The 19510-nt window shown below is 43.7% G+C and overlaps 1 protein-coding gene across 1 annotated transcript; it reads right to left on the bottom strand.

Annotated features, from left to right (window-relative positions):
- Nucleotides 1-11779: 11779 nt before the first annotated feature.
- On the bottom strand, nucleotides 11780-12553 carry LOC138301567 (putative nuclease HARBI1). The gene is made up of 2 exons (XM_069242085.1): nucleotides 12265-12553; nucleotides 11780-12162 (listed from the first exon to the last, which is right to left on the bottom strand). The coding sequence occupies exons 1-2, from the start codon at nucleotides 12551-12553 to the stop codon at nucleotides 11780-11782; spliced, it is 672 nt and encodes a 223-aa protein (XP_069098186.1).
- Between the last annotated feature and the right edge of the window lie 6957 nt (nucleotides 12554-19510).

Genomic DNA, 19510 nt, shown 5'->3' with positions numbered 1-19510 from the left:
TAAGATGGAAATAAACAATTACCAGAGAGGGCCTCTACAATTGCTGAGTCAGCTCATGCAATTTTTAACTTTGCTGAGGAATTCAGGGCCTGATTATGACCTTGGCGGATGGGATACTCCGCCACAAACGCCACATTGTGACGGAGTATCCAATCCGCCAAGGTCGTAATCAGGCCCTCAGTCACAAACCCATTAAAAAATGAATTACATTACTGTATAAAAGTAAGCACCTTCCTGTGAGTATGATGGTGCAGGTGTATGGGGTCACATTAACCGAGGGACTTTGTAAACTATTGAAAATAAAAATGTAAGCAGGCAACCCCAAGGAATACCCCAAGTTTTATTACCCATTGAGAAGCAGGTCTCTCCTACTTCGAGGATTAGGTTGAAATGTCACAATTACTGCTCTGGCTGATGTCCTAAGAAATTCTTTTTAGAACTTGGAATCCCAGATCTTTTCTACTGTCCAAGTGAAATAGATAACAACTTCAACAAACCAATTAAGGTCTTATTTCATAGAAATGCCACCAGGTATTCTAGATTGTTAAAAATGGAGTCGGCCCTTCGCCATTTGGTGATAACCACTACAGATGGATTAGAACCTTACCTTCTGTGGATAGCCAACCCGAATAGAGATTTTATTTGGCCCGTTACAGACTCGGCACAGCACACCTTTTGGTGGCTTTTCCACAGTGTGGTACTTGGCTTCCTTCCCTGCCATGTTGTCCCAGCAATAATTTCTCAGCAAAATCCTTCATTCACATTCATTTTACCTTTATTTTGTAGTTTTTATACAATACAGAGGAACAAATATTTATGCCCCCTTACTGCGAGATTATCGTCCAACAACGTGATGGCATGTTTGCAAGTTTTACAACTTTTAAACACGCAGTTTATCTATTCTGCTGTGATCAGTTACATTAGTAAGACACTCTGTAATAAGTAGTGTGAGCTGGCGCTCGAGTCTTAGAGGACTCGGGTGCTCGAGCACACAATGGTTGCTGGGGCAACCGGGGAACACTCGGGAAACGGTGCCGGAGCGTCGGAGAAAACGGACGCGTTTTCTCTGGGGGTCTGAAATTTTTTTTTCACGATAATAAAGACATTGAAACAACTATCTGTTGCGAAGGTTATTACATACCTTCTTTTTGGCGACGAGGAGACCCTCGGAGACCAACCCATTCCAGACACTGCTGCAGTCTGTTGAGGTTCGAGTTGGAGTCAACTAACCAACGACGTGTGGAGCAGACTTGGAGCTACTGGTGTGAGGCGTTTTCTTCAGCAGGAGGTGTGATTAATGAGGCATAACAGGAAGTAGCACTGTTGGAGTGTTGTGCTAGACAAGCTATCTTACTATTGCAAATGGGCATATACGGCAGCCATTTTGGATGAATATTTTAAGACTATGTTGTATTTTAAAGATTTACTAAGTGTTAAAGGACAACGAAGTACATAAACATCATTGGAAGTTACTACCTGTAGTAAATATACAAGAACAATAGTTTGGTTTATTGCGTTGTATTGGATTCGCCACTTTATGCGCTATGCAGGCTGTTAATCCTCCACCCCCGTTTTTGGAAAGTCCAGGTGAACCACAAATTGCCTGGAGGCATTGGTTTGATGCTTTTGAAACTTATTTGGGGGCAATAGGAGTGGCGAGATTTAGACCTGAATGTAAAAAATGCATACTGTTACATTCTATTGGGTTTGAAGGTCGAGCTATCTTCAAACATTTACCGGATATACCAAATGACGAAGAGGAGTTGGATGAATTTGCAACCTTCTAACCAAGAATACAAGAATAGTAGAGACAATAATTTGAGTGTTTTTTTTAGACAAAAAAATATTTGTTTTAGATGTGGATATGCTCTACATATGAAAGGGACCAGAGCGTGTCCGGCTTTAAATGTTCAATGTATGAATTGTGGAAAAATTGGCCATTTTGCGAAGGTGTGTCAGAGTCAACGTTCAAGAAACAACGCAGTAACGTCAGTGGTTGAGAATGAGGAAGGGTTGGTTGATAATTTGATTGGAGAAGTTCAAGATATGGTGTTAGTGATTCATGACAAGATGATGAAGAGTGATGATGATGCGTGCTGCATTGATCTGTATGTTCTTATTAGAGTAGGAAATAAACATTTACGGCTGTTAGTGGATTCGGGTGCGAGAATTACAATGAGAACACAAGAGTTGTTTAGTCAGAATTGGAAAGATCGTACTTTGTTACCTCCAGATAGAGTTCCTGTTTCTTATGAAGGGAGGAAAATAGATCTCCAAGGATATTTTGAGGATATTATGGAGTTCAAGGGAAGAAAGATACAAGGAAAAATTTACGTTGCAGTGAAAGGTTTAAATATCTTGGGTTGGTTTCATCAAGGTCTTTTTGGTATGGTTTTGCGACCTGGTACCAAAGATCAGGTAACAGTGATTAGGGATGTTAATGATGTTGAAGAGACGTTAAATGAATATCCTGAGGTTTTTTCAGGAGATTTAGGAAAGATAAAAGGATTCAAGCACAAAATCAAGGTTAAGAACAATGCTATACCAGTCAAACATAAACTTAGGAGTGTACCTTTTAGCATCAGAGAGGAACTGGAAAAAGAACTTCTTGGCTTACGTGACAAAGGGATTATTGAGCCAGTTGAGTCATCGCTATGGACTTCTCCTTTAGTGGTTACAAAGAAAAAAAATGGAGATTTGAGAGTGTGTGTGGACTTGAGAGCATTGAACAAAGAGATTTGGGTGGACACACATCCATTACCAAAAATAAGTGAATTGTTGTCTACGGTTAAGGATGCAAAGATATTTACTAAACTTGATCTTGCTAGCGCTTATCATCAGGTTGAGTTAGATCCAGAATCAAGACATTTGACAGCATTTGTGTCGCCTATTGGGACGTTCCAGTACTGTTGCATGCCGTTTGGGTTAGCCTCGGCAGCTTCAGTCTTTCAAAGGATTATGTGTTCGATATTGAAAGATGTGCCGAATGTATTAGTGTTTCAGGATGATGTGCTGATTTATGCAGGTACTCAACGTGAACATAACCAAGTGTTGAGACAGGTGTTGGATACGTTTTCTTCTTGTGGAATTGTTCTAAAAAGAGAGAAGTGTTTATTTATGAAACCATCAGTAGAATATTTAGGTCATGTTATTTCAGAGGAGGGAATCTTACCAAAACCTGGATTGATAGAAGCCATCAATAAGGCTCCACCCCCGAAGGACAAAGGGGGAGTGAAGTCATTTTTAGGAATGTGTGAATTTTACTCTCGATTCGTATCAAACTTTGCTAGCATAGTTAGGCCGATATCAAATCGTTTGAAGCGTGAGGTATGTTTTGTTTGGGATACTGAGTGTGATAAGGCATTCGAAGAAGTAAAGAAGATATTAGTTAGTGCTAAGGTACTGAAACCGTTTGATCAAGAGGTTCAATGTTGTTTAACTGTTGATGCAAGTAATGTAGGGGTTGGAGCAGTTTTAACACAGTTGAAGAATGATGAAGAGAACACAATTAGGTTTGCATCCAGAGCATTAAGGGAACCGGAAACTAACTTTTCTGTTATTGAAAAGGAATTGTTGGCTTGTGTGTGGGCGGTAGAGAAATTTAGAAACTATATTTGGGGCAGACATTTCATATTGAAAACAGATCATAAACCTCTCGTGTCGATTCTCAATGACACAAATAATAAAACTGGTACACCCAGAATTGCGAGGTTCACGGCAAGATTGATACAGTATGACTTTGAAGTCATATATATTCAAGGAGGAAAGAATGTCAGAGCAGACTATCTATCACGGTTTCCAGCTCAAATTGCAGAAGGGGATGATGATAATTGGGCAGATGAGAGTTGCTTGATTGCTGCTGTTGAAATTGAACAAGTCTGTGTGTGTTCAGAAAGTGTATGGAAGGAGAAATTATATGCAGATAAAATTTTGTGTGAGGTAATCAAGAATGTTAAAGAAGGGTGGCCTCATGAAGGGGATTGACGTATGGTGTTCAATCATTTTGGAAAGTTGCAGACGAGTTGACTATTGAGGACAATATACTGCTGAGAAATGACAAATTAATTCCACCAGAAGATTTGAGAAGCAGAATCAAGGAAAAAGCTCATGAGGGGCATTTAGGCGCAACAATGACCAAGAAAAGAGTGCGTGAACGTTTTTGGTGGCCATGTATGGATAGTGAAATTGACAGTTTGGTGAAGAATTGCACTATATGTTATAATAGTGATAAGTCATTTAGGACATGTACCCCTCCCATGATTCCAATTGATTGTCCTAATGGTCCTTGGAAGAAGTTGGGAGTGGATTTGGTGGGACCATTTCATGCTTTTAATTCCAGTACCAGGTATGCATACATGGTAGTTGACTATTACTCAAAATGGCCATATGTGAAGTTTGTTCAGGATCCTAATGCAGATCGTTGGTTATGTTTTTGAGAGAGGTTTTCATGAGTGAAGGATTTCCCGAAGAAACAATTACAGACAATGGTGTACAATTTGTGTCTGACGAATTCAAAGTGTTTTTGGATGAAGGATCAATTAAACATTTGAAGTGTTCACTTTATCAACCCCAAACAAATGGTTTGGTAGAACGTTTTAATCGTGTACTAGGTGACTGCATTATGTGGTCGCTGAGAAACAAATGTGTGGTGACTACTACTGTCCAGGCAATGCTATGGTTTTATAGAACAACACCACACTCCACCACTGGAGTGTCCCCTTTTGAAGCTTTAAGGGGAAGAAAGGCTTGCATGCAAGTACGTCTGGGGTGGATGTCTAGATTTTTCAAAAGTATGCTATTGGAAGAGTGTGCGAAAATTGTCGCACAGAATGTTAAAGAAAAACAGGTTGTACAAAAAATGCATTTTGACAAACGGAAAGGTGTTAAGAGAATTGGTTTTTCAACAGGAGATTGGGTGTCTATAAAGCTGCCTACTTTTGTCAAAAAGAGGGTCCGAAATTCTCTGACCCGGTAAGAGTGAAGTTGGTGAAAGGGAATGCAGTTAAAGTTGAAGGAAACAAATGGTGGAACGTGTCAAAGGTTGTTAAACTTCAGAATGGGTTGGAAGAGTGCCGTATTGACCATGGGTTAAGGACTAATTCAGGGTCACAGGATTCTAATACTCTCCACCAACCGGTATTGCAGGTACCGTCAACGCGTAAGAGTCTACGTTTAAGGAGAGTTCCTTGGAAACTCAGTGTGATGATTCTGTGTGTAAACGTGGTTAAAAAAATAAATAAAAAAAAATAGTTATCCATAAGATTGCTTTCCATAAGATTGCTTTAATTGAAGAAAATGTTCAATGAAAATTATTGTTGTTCTATAAACATGTTAAGTTAGTTATAGTTGTTTGTGTAAGGAGTTATATTCATAATATGCTTTAAGTGAGACAGTTGAATACTTATGTGGAGTTGTTTTTAGTTGTTTGCAAAATAAATTATATAGTTAAAAAAAAAAAAAACTTAATGTAATAAGTAGTGTGAGCTGGCGCTCGAGTCTTAGAGGACTCGGGTGCTCGAGCACACGATGGTTGCTGGGGCAACCGGGGAACACTCGGGAAACGGTGCCGGAGCGTCAGAGAAAACGGACGCGTTTTTTCACGATAATAAAGACATTGAAACAACTATCTGTTGCGAAGGTTATTACACACTCAGAATCAGGAAACAACTAGATATGTCAGCCCAGTCTGTACAGTGATAAATGTTTAGGTTTAATTCTCATTGTGTTGTCAAACTACTTACTTAAAGCAAGAATAGCTTTGGATGTATTTAAATTGCCATTCAGATAGCTTTTATATTGTATTTTATTCAATTCGCACTGTGCTTTTTCATTACCTGTTTTTAATTGTGATTTGTTGTTTTTCATGTGACAATCGTTTTATGGCGATTTGCCGAAAAAAAGCTTTTGAAAATAATATGCCTTGATTGCAATTGTTAACATTATAACATTATACGGAATAAATGTGACAATTTATGTTTGTCATTTGGGGGAGCAATGGCATTATTTTACAAAAAGGGGGGCATGGCCTTAAGAAATTTGAAGACCATTGTTTTCGGTGAATTTGATCAGGCAAATGCTGCCATACACAGTCACGGTTCAGCAAAGCCAGTGGCTGAAATGAGCTCATCCTTTGTCAATATGCAGCCTTACGATGAGGTTGTTACCATGCAGGAAAGTAGTACCACGCAAGTCTTAACAATGCGGGTAGCTACTACAATGGCTAGTTTTAGGTACTTGTACTTTACCAGCCAGGCAACTGTTGTTTAGTTTGTTTTAAGTGACGTGTTAGGAGCATGAGAGTCTCTCTCTCTCTCTCTCTCTCTGTATATATATATATATATATATATATATATGTATATATATATATATATATATATTTATTTATCCCCAAAGGTTAAAGTAACTTTATAGTTAGGTACATTTCTGAGTGACAATGCTAACATGTTGAACTAAACAAAACACAGACATTCTGCAGTTTTATTTAGCAGCACTAACTATAACTTGTGCTCCCACCATGCACTGCTTATGACCTCACATATGACATCACTCATGACATGCTCTGTGACATCATTAATGATATCACTGGTGACATCTCAGATGACATTCCTGATGACATCAGCAAATGAGTGTGCACATTTTTTATATAGTTTACATAGTGGTCAGCAAATACCATATTACTTGTCTACCTAATTTTGTACAGCCTGGGTCGAGCTAATGGGTGTAACTGTTTACAAAACGCACGTGCTCTTAATGCACCTAGCTGTGCAGAGGTATTGAATGCACTTTAAATGTCTACAGTCGCGAGTAACTCTGTGTGTAAGTGGCAGTTCACTTTTATTGATTATGCTTCACACAACTTTTGGATCTGCAAAAAAAAGGTTTCCAACAGCAGAAAGATTCTACTTAGTAGATACTAACGTTTGTAAGCAGCCTCGAGTTATTAGAGAGAATTGTGTCTCCATGATAACTTATAGTTAACATTGTAGAATAGCATGTGCACCAGTTACTAACCTATGTACGTGTGCTTGTTTTGCTTCAGAATAGGGGCTATCTGTAAAGTTTTTGCCACAGCATGAAAGGTGTAGGCAGTATGATCTTTAACACTTTCAGAGCTGAGTTATTTTTAACAAATAGAGTTTTTGGCAATTGTTGCACAGAATTTACACTGTTCTTAGTAGATTATTTTCAATACTCTGTTCCCTATTTTTCTCATGAAAGTTTCACTGTATTCAAACAGTGTGGTACATAGAGAACTCTTTCCATAGAGTAAACACCATTTACACAAATCAGTTCTCTACGGATATCAACTTTATTTCCTAATGTAGGTTTAGTGTGTGTCAGGGGTTTGATGGACATAAAATCTGTCTATAGTAGGGCATTTGTTTTGGAATTAACATTCACTATTTTGGCTTTCTCTGAACAGTTGTATACAGATTGAACACCGTACTCAATGAGGGTTTCCCAGATATCTGTGGTTGATTGTGAATGTGAAATCAAGGACATGTAAAGCCATAACAATTTATACAGCGATATGCAGGAAAATGAAGCTTGAATAATATGATCAGTGATGCCATCTGTGATGTCATCAATGATGTAATTTGAGATTTCATCAGTGATGTCATAGAACATGTCATGAGTGATGTCATCTGTGAGGTCTTCAGCAGTGCATGGCAGGGGCACAAGGGTTGGATAGGGCTGTTCACTATAACTGCTGAATTTCTGTTTTATTTAGTTCAAATTGTTAACTTTTCCACTGAGAAATTCACCTAAATATAACATTACTTTATCCTTTGTTTTTTTCAGTGAATTTCAAATTTTTTTTTTAAACAAGAACATATATTTTTTTACACCTTACTATAATGTTACTTTAACCTTTGTTTTTTCAGGGAATTTCTAGTGTTTGCTTTTTTAAATAAAAATACATTTATAAATGCTTAGAAACGAACTACTACAACAAATTTGCGCTCAGAATATTCAATTTCTTAGTTGTTGTAACTAACATATACAAAAGAATTCCCAGCAAACTTTTCATAGACTTTGTATCTAGCTTTACATAAACATCACATTTATATTTAAAAGATACATTAATACGTTTTTCCTGGAAACTATGGGCCTCATTACGATTTTAGTGGTTTTCTTTCAAGACTGCCACGTGGCGGCTGCCCAAAAAATGCCATGTTGGCAGATATTCGACCACCGTGAAGATCCACACCATGAAGACTGCCAAAAAACTGCCAAAAAGCCGAAGGACTCTGGTGGGCGGGAAAGAGACGGTTCTACCACTAGCATTGCCAGCCCAATACAAATCCTCCCACCATATTACAACCCACAAATCACCACAGCAGTGCGTCCATGGCGGAAAAACATTGGTGGTCTGAGCCACCGTGGTCAGAAACTGCCACTGACAGAACACAACACTATATTGGACAGTTTGAATACCCCACACCAGACACATTAGCACACCTGACATACCTACACACACCAATATATAACACAAACCCACACAAACCACAATCCTTTGCAAAAAAAACCTCACTACTGAGAATCAGAGAGCAGGCACAAACACAGAGAGAGCACTCTAATACTATAGGCAAACATGCATGAACACATAACGAGCATATACATTTCATGACAACAGCACATCCCTCACAATGCCCCACCCGCACCCCATCAATCACCCAACACTGCACCCTTCAGTACAAAATACCCCCCCACACCGTCAACACAATCACAACCATGTTCCCACAAAAGCATCCACCGACGATGAGTTGAGTGTCATGGTGGATAAAATTGTCAGGGTAAAGCCACAACTGTTTGGAGCACAGGTCCAGCTAACATCAATTACCAGGAAAATTAAGTTATGGCAAAGAAGATTCGACAGTGTCAACTCAGTGGGCAGCCATCCCGCACAAGGGATGACATCAGGAAGCAGTGGAACGACCTACAGGGGAAGGTGCGTTTCATGGCATCGAGACACCAGATAGCTGTGCACAAGACTGGTGGTGGGCTCCCACCTCCACCCCCCCCATAGTTCACAGCTTGGGAGGAGAAGGTCTTAGAGGTACTGCACCAGAGGGCCTGACTGGAGTACCTGGGGCACTGTAGTCTGGTAAGTACCCACAACATCTATGTCACACCATTGTCGTGTCCTGCATGCCTCCTCACCACCCAGATTCCCCCTAATTCACTGATTGTTCCTCTATACCTACCTGCCAATCATCCAATGCCACTCTCCTGCATGCCACCACCCCACACAACCCTACTGCCCACACAGCCCTTGGCAAGGGCATGAGCACGACAGGCTAATCCTATCACTACAACTCCAACAATGCACCAAACCATTAAATGAGAATATGTGCAATGTGCACATCACGTAATTTTTCATGCATGTATCACTATTGTACTACCTACACCAACTAGAATGTACAAATGAGGACCAATACATGGCAATGACAGCAATGCAACAGCACACCAGAATGGCAACCAAGGCTAAATACAGCTAAAGCACAGTGACAATTGCAAATGGACACAGATCCATATCCCCAAGCCCGTAATGGAGTGACACTAGGTTGGAAAATAAGATGCCAGACTCCAAGTACATGCACAACATCCAGAGACAGGAATATTACCTTGCATGCCCACATACTGTGTGCCCAATGGGACATCATGGTGCAATACGCAACCAAATTGTGTGACAGCTACAAAGCCTGACTACTCACTAGGTACCAGAGTTGAATAGTCATGTCAAGTATCAGATAGTAATAGAACTTTTCAGCAGTGCCATATTTAATAATCATTGATGGCAGCATACAACATGGAGTGTGATACTCCTGCCACAGACTTGTATGTACTACCAAGCTATGCTGTGCAAAATCTGTCATTGTCATTGCAGGGAATCAGGGTAAGCCACTGTCTGCATCCCACAAAGAGCAAAACAAACACACTTACTCAGCTGTACTGTGTGGCTCACTCCATCCACAGGTAACCCTGCCATTTCCACCATAGAGAGGATACCAGACACTGCCAGCCCTCCTCAGGATGAACGTCCCGGTGAGGAAAACATGCCTGCATGTCTGGACAGTGACGACCTACCTGGGCCATCCGGAACACATGGTCATTCGACAACTCCCAGCCTCATCCTGTCCACATCAATCCCCCCCACCCTTGTTGCTCCGACATCACAGCCTAGCAAACGTCCCATAGTATAGGGACCTAAGTCGGACCTTGACACCCCAGACAATGATGGTCCGGCTAACACTGGGAGTGGCACACCGTGCCAGGGGCACAGGCACCTGGGAGCAGGGGGCGTGGGAGGGATGATGTGGGCCAGAGGATGGGGTAACAAAGGAACTCTTCTGACCAGGATACAATTTCCCAAGTCATTGAAGCATACCAGAGTTCCCAGAACAGGATGGGCCAGATCATCACCATGTAGGGGAATAATCAAAGGCTGCGGAGGGAATACCACCAGGAGGTCATGCAGCAGTGGCAGGCACAAATGCCACCATGGCCTACATAGGGGGTATGCTGAGGGTCATGACCAGCACCCTGCATGGTTTAGCAACCCCCTCAGGACCCTTCCACTTGCAACAATACATCTGCCCCCTCTACATCAGCGGCAGCCAGCGGAATGGAGGCTCTGCCAGAAGACGGCCAAGCCTCAGACACTCCTCCCTCTGTAGCTGAAGAACTTCCCCCTCCTGCAAACGTGGACGTCCATCCAAACATCCAGCTGGAGTAGATGCCAAGACTAAACCCACTGTCAGGAAGTGAACCTCTCCTGATTTGTTACCCTTGTGTGCCACTGAGACACCATGTTGACTGGACTGAGATATAACTCCATTTTCCCTTGCTACAAGGACACTGGACCTGTGTAACCCAATGTTGTAGCATCTACTCTGATCTATCCATCTACCATGAGTCCACCCTGTTTGTTATGTTCTTCACATCAATTTCACGTCACAAAACTGAATTGCACAATAACTCACTTTTGAACCCAGCTACTGTAAATGTGCATTTAATGGTGCATTTGTCTTTCTGCACAAGTGTGGTCTGGTAATGCCCCCTGATACATACTAACAGTGTAATGGCCTTCGTACAGAGGTTCCCTCAGCAGGACACACATGACAACAGTATTGTACATTGGCAGAAGTCAGAGAGTGAGGTTGAAATACACAGTAACACAAGGGAAAAGTCAGTTGCGTCATCTGCAATTAGAGCAAGACAGAGAGTACCATGAGGATGGAAGGTAAGATGACACAGTAAGCACATATACTGTGATGTAATCAACTGCATCACTATAGTAGTACAACTCCTATTCATGGGCACCAAGATTGGACATATACAACACCACCAGGCTCTGGCCCTTCACATGATCCATTTAACACGCTCTCTGTCATGTACCCCTCTCAAAACTGTACTTAATCACCATTGACTACTGACAATGAATACTCAATCCTTAGGTAGCAGACACACAGATGAAATCCACATCCAGTGGGTGGGAGGAGATGGGAATAGGAGATTGGAGGTAATCCAGGTCTATACTGGTCAGTCCATTTGAGAAGAGAGTATTGGAATCAGTAGCTACAATACATGTTAGAGGTGAACCACTAGTACTGTACACCCTACATTCTATCCGTCTGCTTTCACTACTCACACATAGGCATTGGACATCATTACACCATCACATATGCCAAAGGTCGGGAGGTATAATGTCAGCTATCCACTTCTAATAGTGCACAGACAAAGCTTAAAAAGGCCCACCCTCCATACCTGTATGTCACTGGAAGTACTGATTGATGAGCTCTGTCCTACAGTCAGCTGCTCCTTCTTCCTCTGTATCTTCATCATTTTCCATATCACAATGTGCAGCCACAGGTACAGCTGCCTCACCGTCATCAGCTAGCAATTGTATCCAACGCCTCAGGTCTAGAATGGGGAGCATGCAGCAGGCTACGATGATTTGGCAAACCTTGTAGGGCAAGTAGAGGTGGGCACCTCTACATAGATCCAGGGCCCAGAATCTTGCCTTCAGGAGGCCGAAGGTTTGTTTGATGACACGTCTTGTCCTCCCGTGGGCCTCATTGAAACGTAGTTCCCCTGGCATGGCTGGGTACCTCACAGGTGTGAACAGCCATGGAAGGTTTGGATTGCCAAAGTCACCTGTGAACACAATGGTAGAACTAATCAAATTGAAGTTCAGCGAGTGGGCAGATAGTGATGACAGGTTACATTGCATAGCAACACATTACAATGCCTATTTACCAACCATCCAGGCCCTCTCTGTGTGTAGGCTTACCATCATTTGTGGGACATTGCAGTTCGGCATAATGTAGGAGTCATGCACTGAACCTGGAAACCTGGCTGCCACTTGGGAGATGTACTGGTCTGCCAGACACACCACCTGCACGTTGATAGAGTAGTAGTTCTTCCTGTTCCTATACACCTGTTCATTGACCTTGGGAAGGACCACGGATACATGGATGCCACCAGTGGCCCCTACCACATGAGGAATCTGGCCCATCTGATAAAAGTCTGCCTTCACACAGGCCATATCCGCTCTTTGGGGAAATATGATGTACCTGTCCAGGTGTTTCAAGACAACACACAGTACATCCCTCAACACCTGACTGAACATGGGCTGAGACATTCCTGCTGTTAAGGCGACAGTATTCAGAAATGACGGGGTGGCCAGGAAGTGTAGCACTGACAACACTTGAAGTATGGGAGGTATGCAATAGGAACTGGGATTGCCTGGCATCAGTTCTGGCTCCAACTGTCTACATAGATCGATGATGGTCTGGAGATTCAGACGGTAGGTCTAGATGACATGCTTGTCCTCCATGGTTACCAGGTCTACCAGTGGATGGTACACTGATGGTTGTCTCATTTCCCTCATGGCAGGATATATATGTATAGAGGAGAGAATGTACAATGAGTCATGAAGTAGGCACATGTCAGCAGCACATGGAAGAGTAGCAGACACCTGACGTGTAGGGGATACATAGCAGTGCTGACTCAAAATATACACACCATAGAAATGCACATCCTACACCGTCATTGCCGCAGATTGGCAGAAATGTGACTCGGATTTGACATATACCACATACGAACCAGGAAAAGTGTGGGTGACTGTGGTTACCTGAAGCCTATGTACCTCAGAGCAGCTACACTTATCTATCCACATATATTCATGGTTAACACATCATATTCTCATGACTGGCCCATTCTGTAGCACAACCATGAAGTCACTACATTGGGTGACACAGATATCAGGACAATTAGGTGTCTGACGCACTTATTTAAGCACATGCATTAAGTACATGTGCCCAAAATGGCAGGCACCTGATCTACTGTTCTGGACAGTTGGAAGTGATTCCACTGGCAGAAGTTGTCATGGTGATAGGAGGTCGCAACCTCAGTGCAACTTGTCATAGGTTAGGATTGCTGCCTAATGTGTTCTGCGGCCAATGGTGATGACCCCGGGCAGTGACAGTCTGGTACGTGGCGGCCGTGACTCCCATTCCCTGCGGTCTTGTTCACTTGACTCCTGACACTGTTGCTAGCAAGACCTCCACTAAGTGAGCTGCTGTGTACTACCTCTGGGAGTCACCATGCCATCTCCTGCAGGTGATAGGGCCCCTGCCTTCACACAGGAAGAGCTGGAGAAGCTGGTGGAGGAGGTCCTACCCCTGTATGAACAGCTATCTGGGGCACTAGAGGAACAGGTAAGTCCAATGCCACTGCAATGTGTGATTGGTGATGTGTGTGACAGTGAGTCAGTATGTGAGCAGATGCATGCATGTGGCATACCGTATAGGCGTGTGTGCTGAGAGTATAGGTATGTGTGCTCACTTGCTCTGAAAGTTGTGTAGTGTCAACTCCTGTTGGTATGGGGCATGTGTGTATGACTTTCCCTTTTTGTCTGTGTCATCCATGCAGGTAAACGCCCATCAGAAGAAAGGGATCTGGTGTGCCATCGCCAAGCAAGTGTGGACCCTGAGGGTCCACAGCCAGCAGAGCACCTATTGTCACAAGCGGTGGGAGGGCCTGAGACCCTTGGCCCGGAAGACCGTAAAGGCTCAGCTGAGGATGTCCTCCCAACAAGGGAGGGGTGCCCGTTGGACCCTGACCCCACAATGGCTCGTATTTTGGCTGTGGCCTACCCTCGGGTGGTTGGGTGTCTGAGGGCAGCACATCAGACACAAGAGGGTAGGTACTGACTGTTTTCCTGTACTTGGCTCTGGTTGTATGTGGTTAGCTGTCTCACTGTAGCTTCAATGACATCGTAGTAGATGAGGAATTTTTGGAGACTAGTGGGAATCATTTGGTCCCACCTTGTAAATGTAAGAGATGTGGATCAGATACTAGGGTTAGCTATGTGTAAGATTTGAACTCCTGTATCAAGACTTCATTCTGACTGCATGTGGAGATGCTCAAATGTCAATGCCACATGTGTTGCCCCATCCTGCCATTCCTATGGATGTGAGCTTGTGTTTCACCATACCCATTGACACTAACCTGGCTCATCTGTAGATGAGCATTAGTGGCTTCAAGGTGTCTGACCACTTCCAGCTGTGCTGATCGTCTGTTGTGTCAACTGGGTGACTCACTTATATGATACAGGGTCAATGCATAACTAGACATGGTTCAGGTATGGACTGTAGGAAGGTAGCCTCTTCCTAGCTTTGTTACCCCCACTTTTGGCCTGTTTGTGAGTATATGTCAGGGTGTTATTACTGTCTCACTGGGATCCTGCTAGCCAGGACCCCAATGCTCATAGTGGAAACCCTATTTGTCAGTGTGTTCGATATGTGTCACTGGGATCCTGCTAGCCAGGACCCCAGTGCTCGTAGTTCGTGGCCTATATGTGTTCCCTGTGTAGTGCCTAACTGTATCACTGAGACTCTGCTAACCAGAATCTCAGTGTTTATGCTCTCTCTGCTTTTAAAATTATCACTGCATGCTAGTGACCATTTTTACCAATTCTGATTGGCACAATGGAACACCCTTATAATTACCTAGTATATGGTACCTAGGTGCCATGGGTATTGGGTTTCCAGGAGATCCCTATGGGCTGCAGCATTTCTTTTGCCACCCATAGGGAGCTGAGACAATTCTTACACAGGACTGCCACTGCAGCCTGAGTAAAATAACGTCCACATTATTTCACAGCCATTTTACACTGCACTTAAGTAACTTATAAGTCACCAATATGTCTAACCCTCACTTGGTGAAGATGAGGTGCAAAGTTACTAAGTGTGAGGGCACCCTGGCACTAGCCAAGGTGCCCCCACATTGTTCAGGGGAATTTCCCCGAACTTTGTGAGTGCAGAGACACCATTACACGTGTGAACTACATATTGGTCAATACCAATATGTAGCTTCACAATGGTAACTCCGAACATGTAATATGTCGAAGATCATGGAATTGTTCCTCCAAGCCAAATCTGCTATTGGGGTGCCAATCCCATGCATCCCCGGGGCTCCAGCATGGGCCCCGGGTACTGCCAAACTAGCTCTCTGGGGTTTTCTCTGCAGCTACCGCTGCTGCCAACCCTCAGACAAGTTTCTGCCCTCCTGGAGTCTGGCCAGCCCAGTCCCAGGAAGGCAGAACAAATGATTTCCTCTGAGAGAGTGTGTTACACCCTCTCCCTTTGGAAATATGTGTTAAGGGCTGGGGAGGAGTAGCCTCCCCCAGCCTCTGGAAATGCTTTGAGGGGCACCGATTGTGCCCCCCTTGCATAAGCCAGTCTACACCGGTTCAGGGAGCACCCAGCCCCTGCTCTGGTGTGAAACTGGACATAGGAAATGGGAGTGACCACTCCCCTGTCCATCACCACCCCAGGGGTGGTGCCCAGAGCTCCTCCAGTGTGTCCCAGACCCCTGCCATCTTGAATGCAGAGGTGTGAGGGCACAATGGAGACCTCTGAGTGGCCAGTGCCAGCAGGTCATGTCAGAGACCCCTGCTGATAGGCTCTTACCTGGTTAGGAAGCCAATCCTCCTCTGAGGGCTATTTGGGGTCACTCCTGTGGGTTTCAGATAACGAATGCAAGAGCTCACCAGAGTTCCTCTGCATCTCTCTCTTCAACTTCTGCCAAGGATCGACCGCTGACTGCTCCAGGACGCCTGCAAAACCGCAACAAAGTAGCAAGAGGACTACCAGCAACATTGTAGAGCCTAATCCTGCTGGCTTTCTTGACTGTTTCCTGATGCTGCATGCTCTGAGGGCTGTCTGCCTTCACCCTGCACTGGAAGCCAAGAAGAAATCTCCAGTGGGTCGACGGAATCTTCCCCTTGCTAACACTGGCACCAAACGTCTGCATCACCGGTCCACTGGGTCCTCTCTCATTTTGACGAGCGTGGTCCCTGGAACACAGGAGCTGGATCCAAGTGACCACGACAGGCCAGTGGTCCTTCTGTCCAAATTTGGTGGAGGTAAGTCCTTGCTTCCCCACGCCAGACAGTAATCCTGTGTACTGCGTGATCTGCAGCTGCTAGGGCTTCTGTGCACTTTTGCAAGGGTTCCTTCGTGCACAACACAGCCAAGGTCCCCAGCACTCCGTCCTGCATTGCTTAACTCGCTGAGTTGAACACCGGTTTCGTGGGACCCACTTTTTTTGTGTTGAGATGACAGCTGTGCTCAGATTTCTCGAATGCCTGTTCAAGTGCTTCTGCGGGTGCTGCCTGCTTCTGCATGGGCTCTCTCTGTTACTGAGTGCGCCCTCTGTCTCCTCCTCCACAGGGCGACCTCCTGGTCGTTCCTGGGCCCTGGCAGCACACATTATCTTCAACTGTGACTCTTGCAGCTAGCAAGTCTTGTTTGCAGTCTTTCTGCGTGGAAACAACTCTGCATCCTCCAGCACACCGTGGGACATCTTCTGACCAAAGAAGTTCCTGGCACCTTCCGTTGTTGCAGAATCTTTGGCTTCTTCCACCCAGAGGCAGCCCTTTTGCACCTTCATCCGGGGTTTAGTGGGCTCCTGCTCCCCTGGACACTTGCCTGACTCTTGCACTTGGTCCCCTTCCTTTGCAGGTCCTCAGGTCTAGGAATCCGTCTTCAGTGCTTTGCAGTCAGTTGTGGTCTTTGCAGAATCCCCTATCTCGACTTTACTGTCTTTCTGGGGTAGTAGGATAACTTTACTCCTACTTTTCAGGGTCTTGGGGTGGGGTATCTTGGACACCCTTAGTGTTTTCTTACACTCCCAGCGACCCTCTACACACTGCACTAGGCCTGGGGTCCATTTGTGGTTCGCATTCCACTTTTGGAGTATATGGTTTGTGTTGCCCCAGGCCTATTGTCTCCTATTGCATTCTATTGTGTTCTACGTGGTTGCACTACTTTTCTAAGTTTTTACCTACCTGATTTTGGTTTGTGTGTATATTTTGTGTATATTACTTACCTCCTAAGGGAGTATATCCTCTGAGATACTTTTGACATATTGTCACGAAAATAAAGTACCTTTATTTTTAGTAACTCGAGTATTGTATTTTCTTGTGATTTAGGGCCAGATGTATTATCACGGCCCTTTGCGATTCGGTAATAGCGATTTTTAAGAAATCGCTATTACCAACTCGCAAAGTGCCATGTATCACATTTGCGATTTGGTAATAGCGATTTCATAAAAATCGCAAATGCTATTACCGAATCGCATATTACGATACCGGCCCCATTCGCAGCTATGGGCCTCTTGGCCCATAGCTGCGAATTCTTTGCATTTCCAAAATTGCGATTTCTGAACCAGAAATCGCAATTTTGGAAATGCAAAAAGCCAGGGTGCTGGGGGCCTAAGGCCCCCTCTGCTGCACCACCATTTTTTTTTTTTTAACATGTAAGGTACACACATGCCAAAAGGGCATGTGTGCTTTACATGTTCAATTTAAAAATGCAGTTTAACTAAATTTTTTAATTTTGCACCAGGTTACCACCTGGTTGCATATCATGGTATTTTGCATGTGCAAAATGCCATTTTGGGAAAAATCGCAATTTGCGATTTTTTCCAGCATAGCCTTGCGACCTGGAATTTGCGAATCGCAAATTGCAACTCGCAATTTCCAGGTCGCAACACAAGAAATCGCAATTTTAGCGATTTCTTACTTGTGGTCTGTGAATGCCTTTCATGCATCGCAGACCACTGTTTTGCACTCGCAAACGGCCGAATTTACCGATTCGCACCGTTTGCGAGTGCAAAACTTTTTCATACATCTGGCCCTTAGTGCTATATGATATCAATGGTATGATAGGAGCTTTGCATGTCTCCTAGTTCAGCCTAAACTGCTCTGCTATAGCTACCTCTATCAGCCTAAGCTGCTAGAACACTACTAATCTACTAATAAGGGGTAACTGGACCTGGCACAAGGTGTAAGTACCATCAGTTACCCACTATAAACCAGGTCAGCCTCCTACATGGACTAAATGTGAGGCTGCCATATCATTGACAACACAATTTTGCCCTGTGTAGGGCAGTACATATCTGTGTATGTTACTGTATACCCATTGTCCGTTCAGCTCCATTCAATGGTGTATGTGAAGGTTGCAACAATAGGACATTCTACTTTGGGTGTCTGATTTGTGTATTTGAACTCATCATGCCCTTCTATGTGATTGACATGTGGGCATTTCTTCTGTGTCCCAAATGGTTGGTTCTAGACGAGGTGGGTTCCTTGGCAGAGTTTGCCTTTTAAAATATGCTATGTCAATGCTATGTCTAGCAATGCTCTTGCAGTTCCTTAGAAACCAAGGTAATATGCTGCCTACATCATATCTCAAAGATTACTTCGAGGCACAACATATGCAGTGGGACAATCTTTGCTACCCTTGACCTGTCTGATGTGTCTAGTCTGGTGAGGATTTTGTTTGGCATTACTTATGTGATCATCATCTGTTGGTATATTTGAACCACTATTTCTTGTGCAGGAATTTGTTGTAATGGGAAATGTTGTTTATGCACTGGCAGTCATGTAGGTCCATGTCTTCATCATGTGTACATGTCATTTCGGTGTTCAATATGTGTAGTCTGGAGTTGGGTACATGGACTCACTAGTCAGTTCTGGTGTGATTGATGTTGGTTTACTCATGTTGTGAAGTCCTGGAACTGTAACTACATGGCAGGTGGAATGGTAGTTGGCCTATAATGTCAATTGTGGTTGTCTGAAGTGTGGTTGTTGTGAAACATCACTCAGTAATTGCCTATGGATGTATCATGTGTGCTTTGTAGAGCATTGTAGCTGCACATGCATTTATACAGTGATGTGGTGTATCTGTGTTTTGTGTTCCTCTGTGAATGTGTGAATGTCATTCCATGCCTGTACTCCAGACTTGTATTCTACACATCATTTGTCACCTGTATGTGGGTCCCACTTGTTCTCGCTTGATCAATTTATGTACCCATGTTGCCATTTATGTATAGGGGAGCAGCTAGCCATGTATGGCGGGTGCTATGTGGTCTGTGAATAGGGTAGTCTAGGCTATCAAGGGACATTGCTAATTGAAAGGGACTGGGTAGGTGT

Source organism: Pleurodeles waltl, chromosome 6 (genome assembly GCF_031143425.1).
Source record: "Pleurodeles waltl isolate 20211129_DDA chromosome 6, aPleWal1.hap1.20221129, whole genome shotgun sequence".
In the NCBI taxonomy this organism is placed as follows: Eukaryota; Metazoa; Chordata; class Amphibia; order Caudata; family Salamandridae; genus Pleurodeles; species Pleurodeles waltl.
Note: the sequence above shows the minus strand (reverse complement) of the source record. Positions and strands in the feature narration are given on the sequence as shown.

Excerpts from the sequence above, each read along its gene's own strand:
- LOC138301567 (XM_069242085.1), bottom strand. The coding sequence starts at position 12,553 with ATGGCCTGTGTGAAGGCAGACTTTTATCAGATGGGCCAGATTCCTCAT. Across the intron at positions 12,163-12,264 it reads AGAGAGGGCCTGGATGGTTG|GTGACTTTGGCAATCCAAAC; the intron begins GTAAATAGGCAT and ends TTGTGTTCACAG.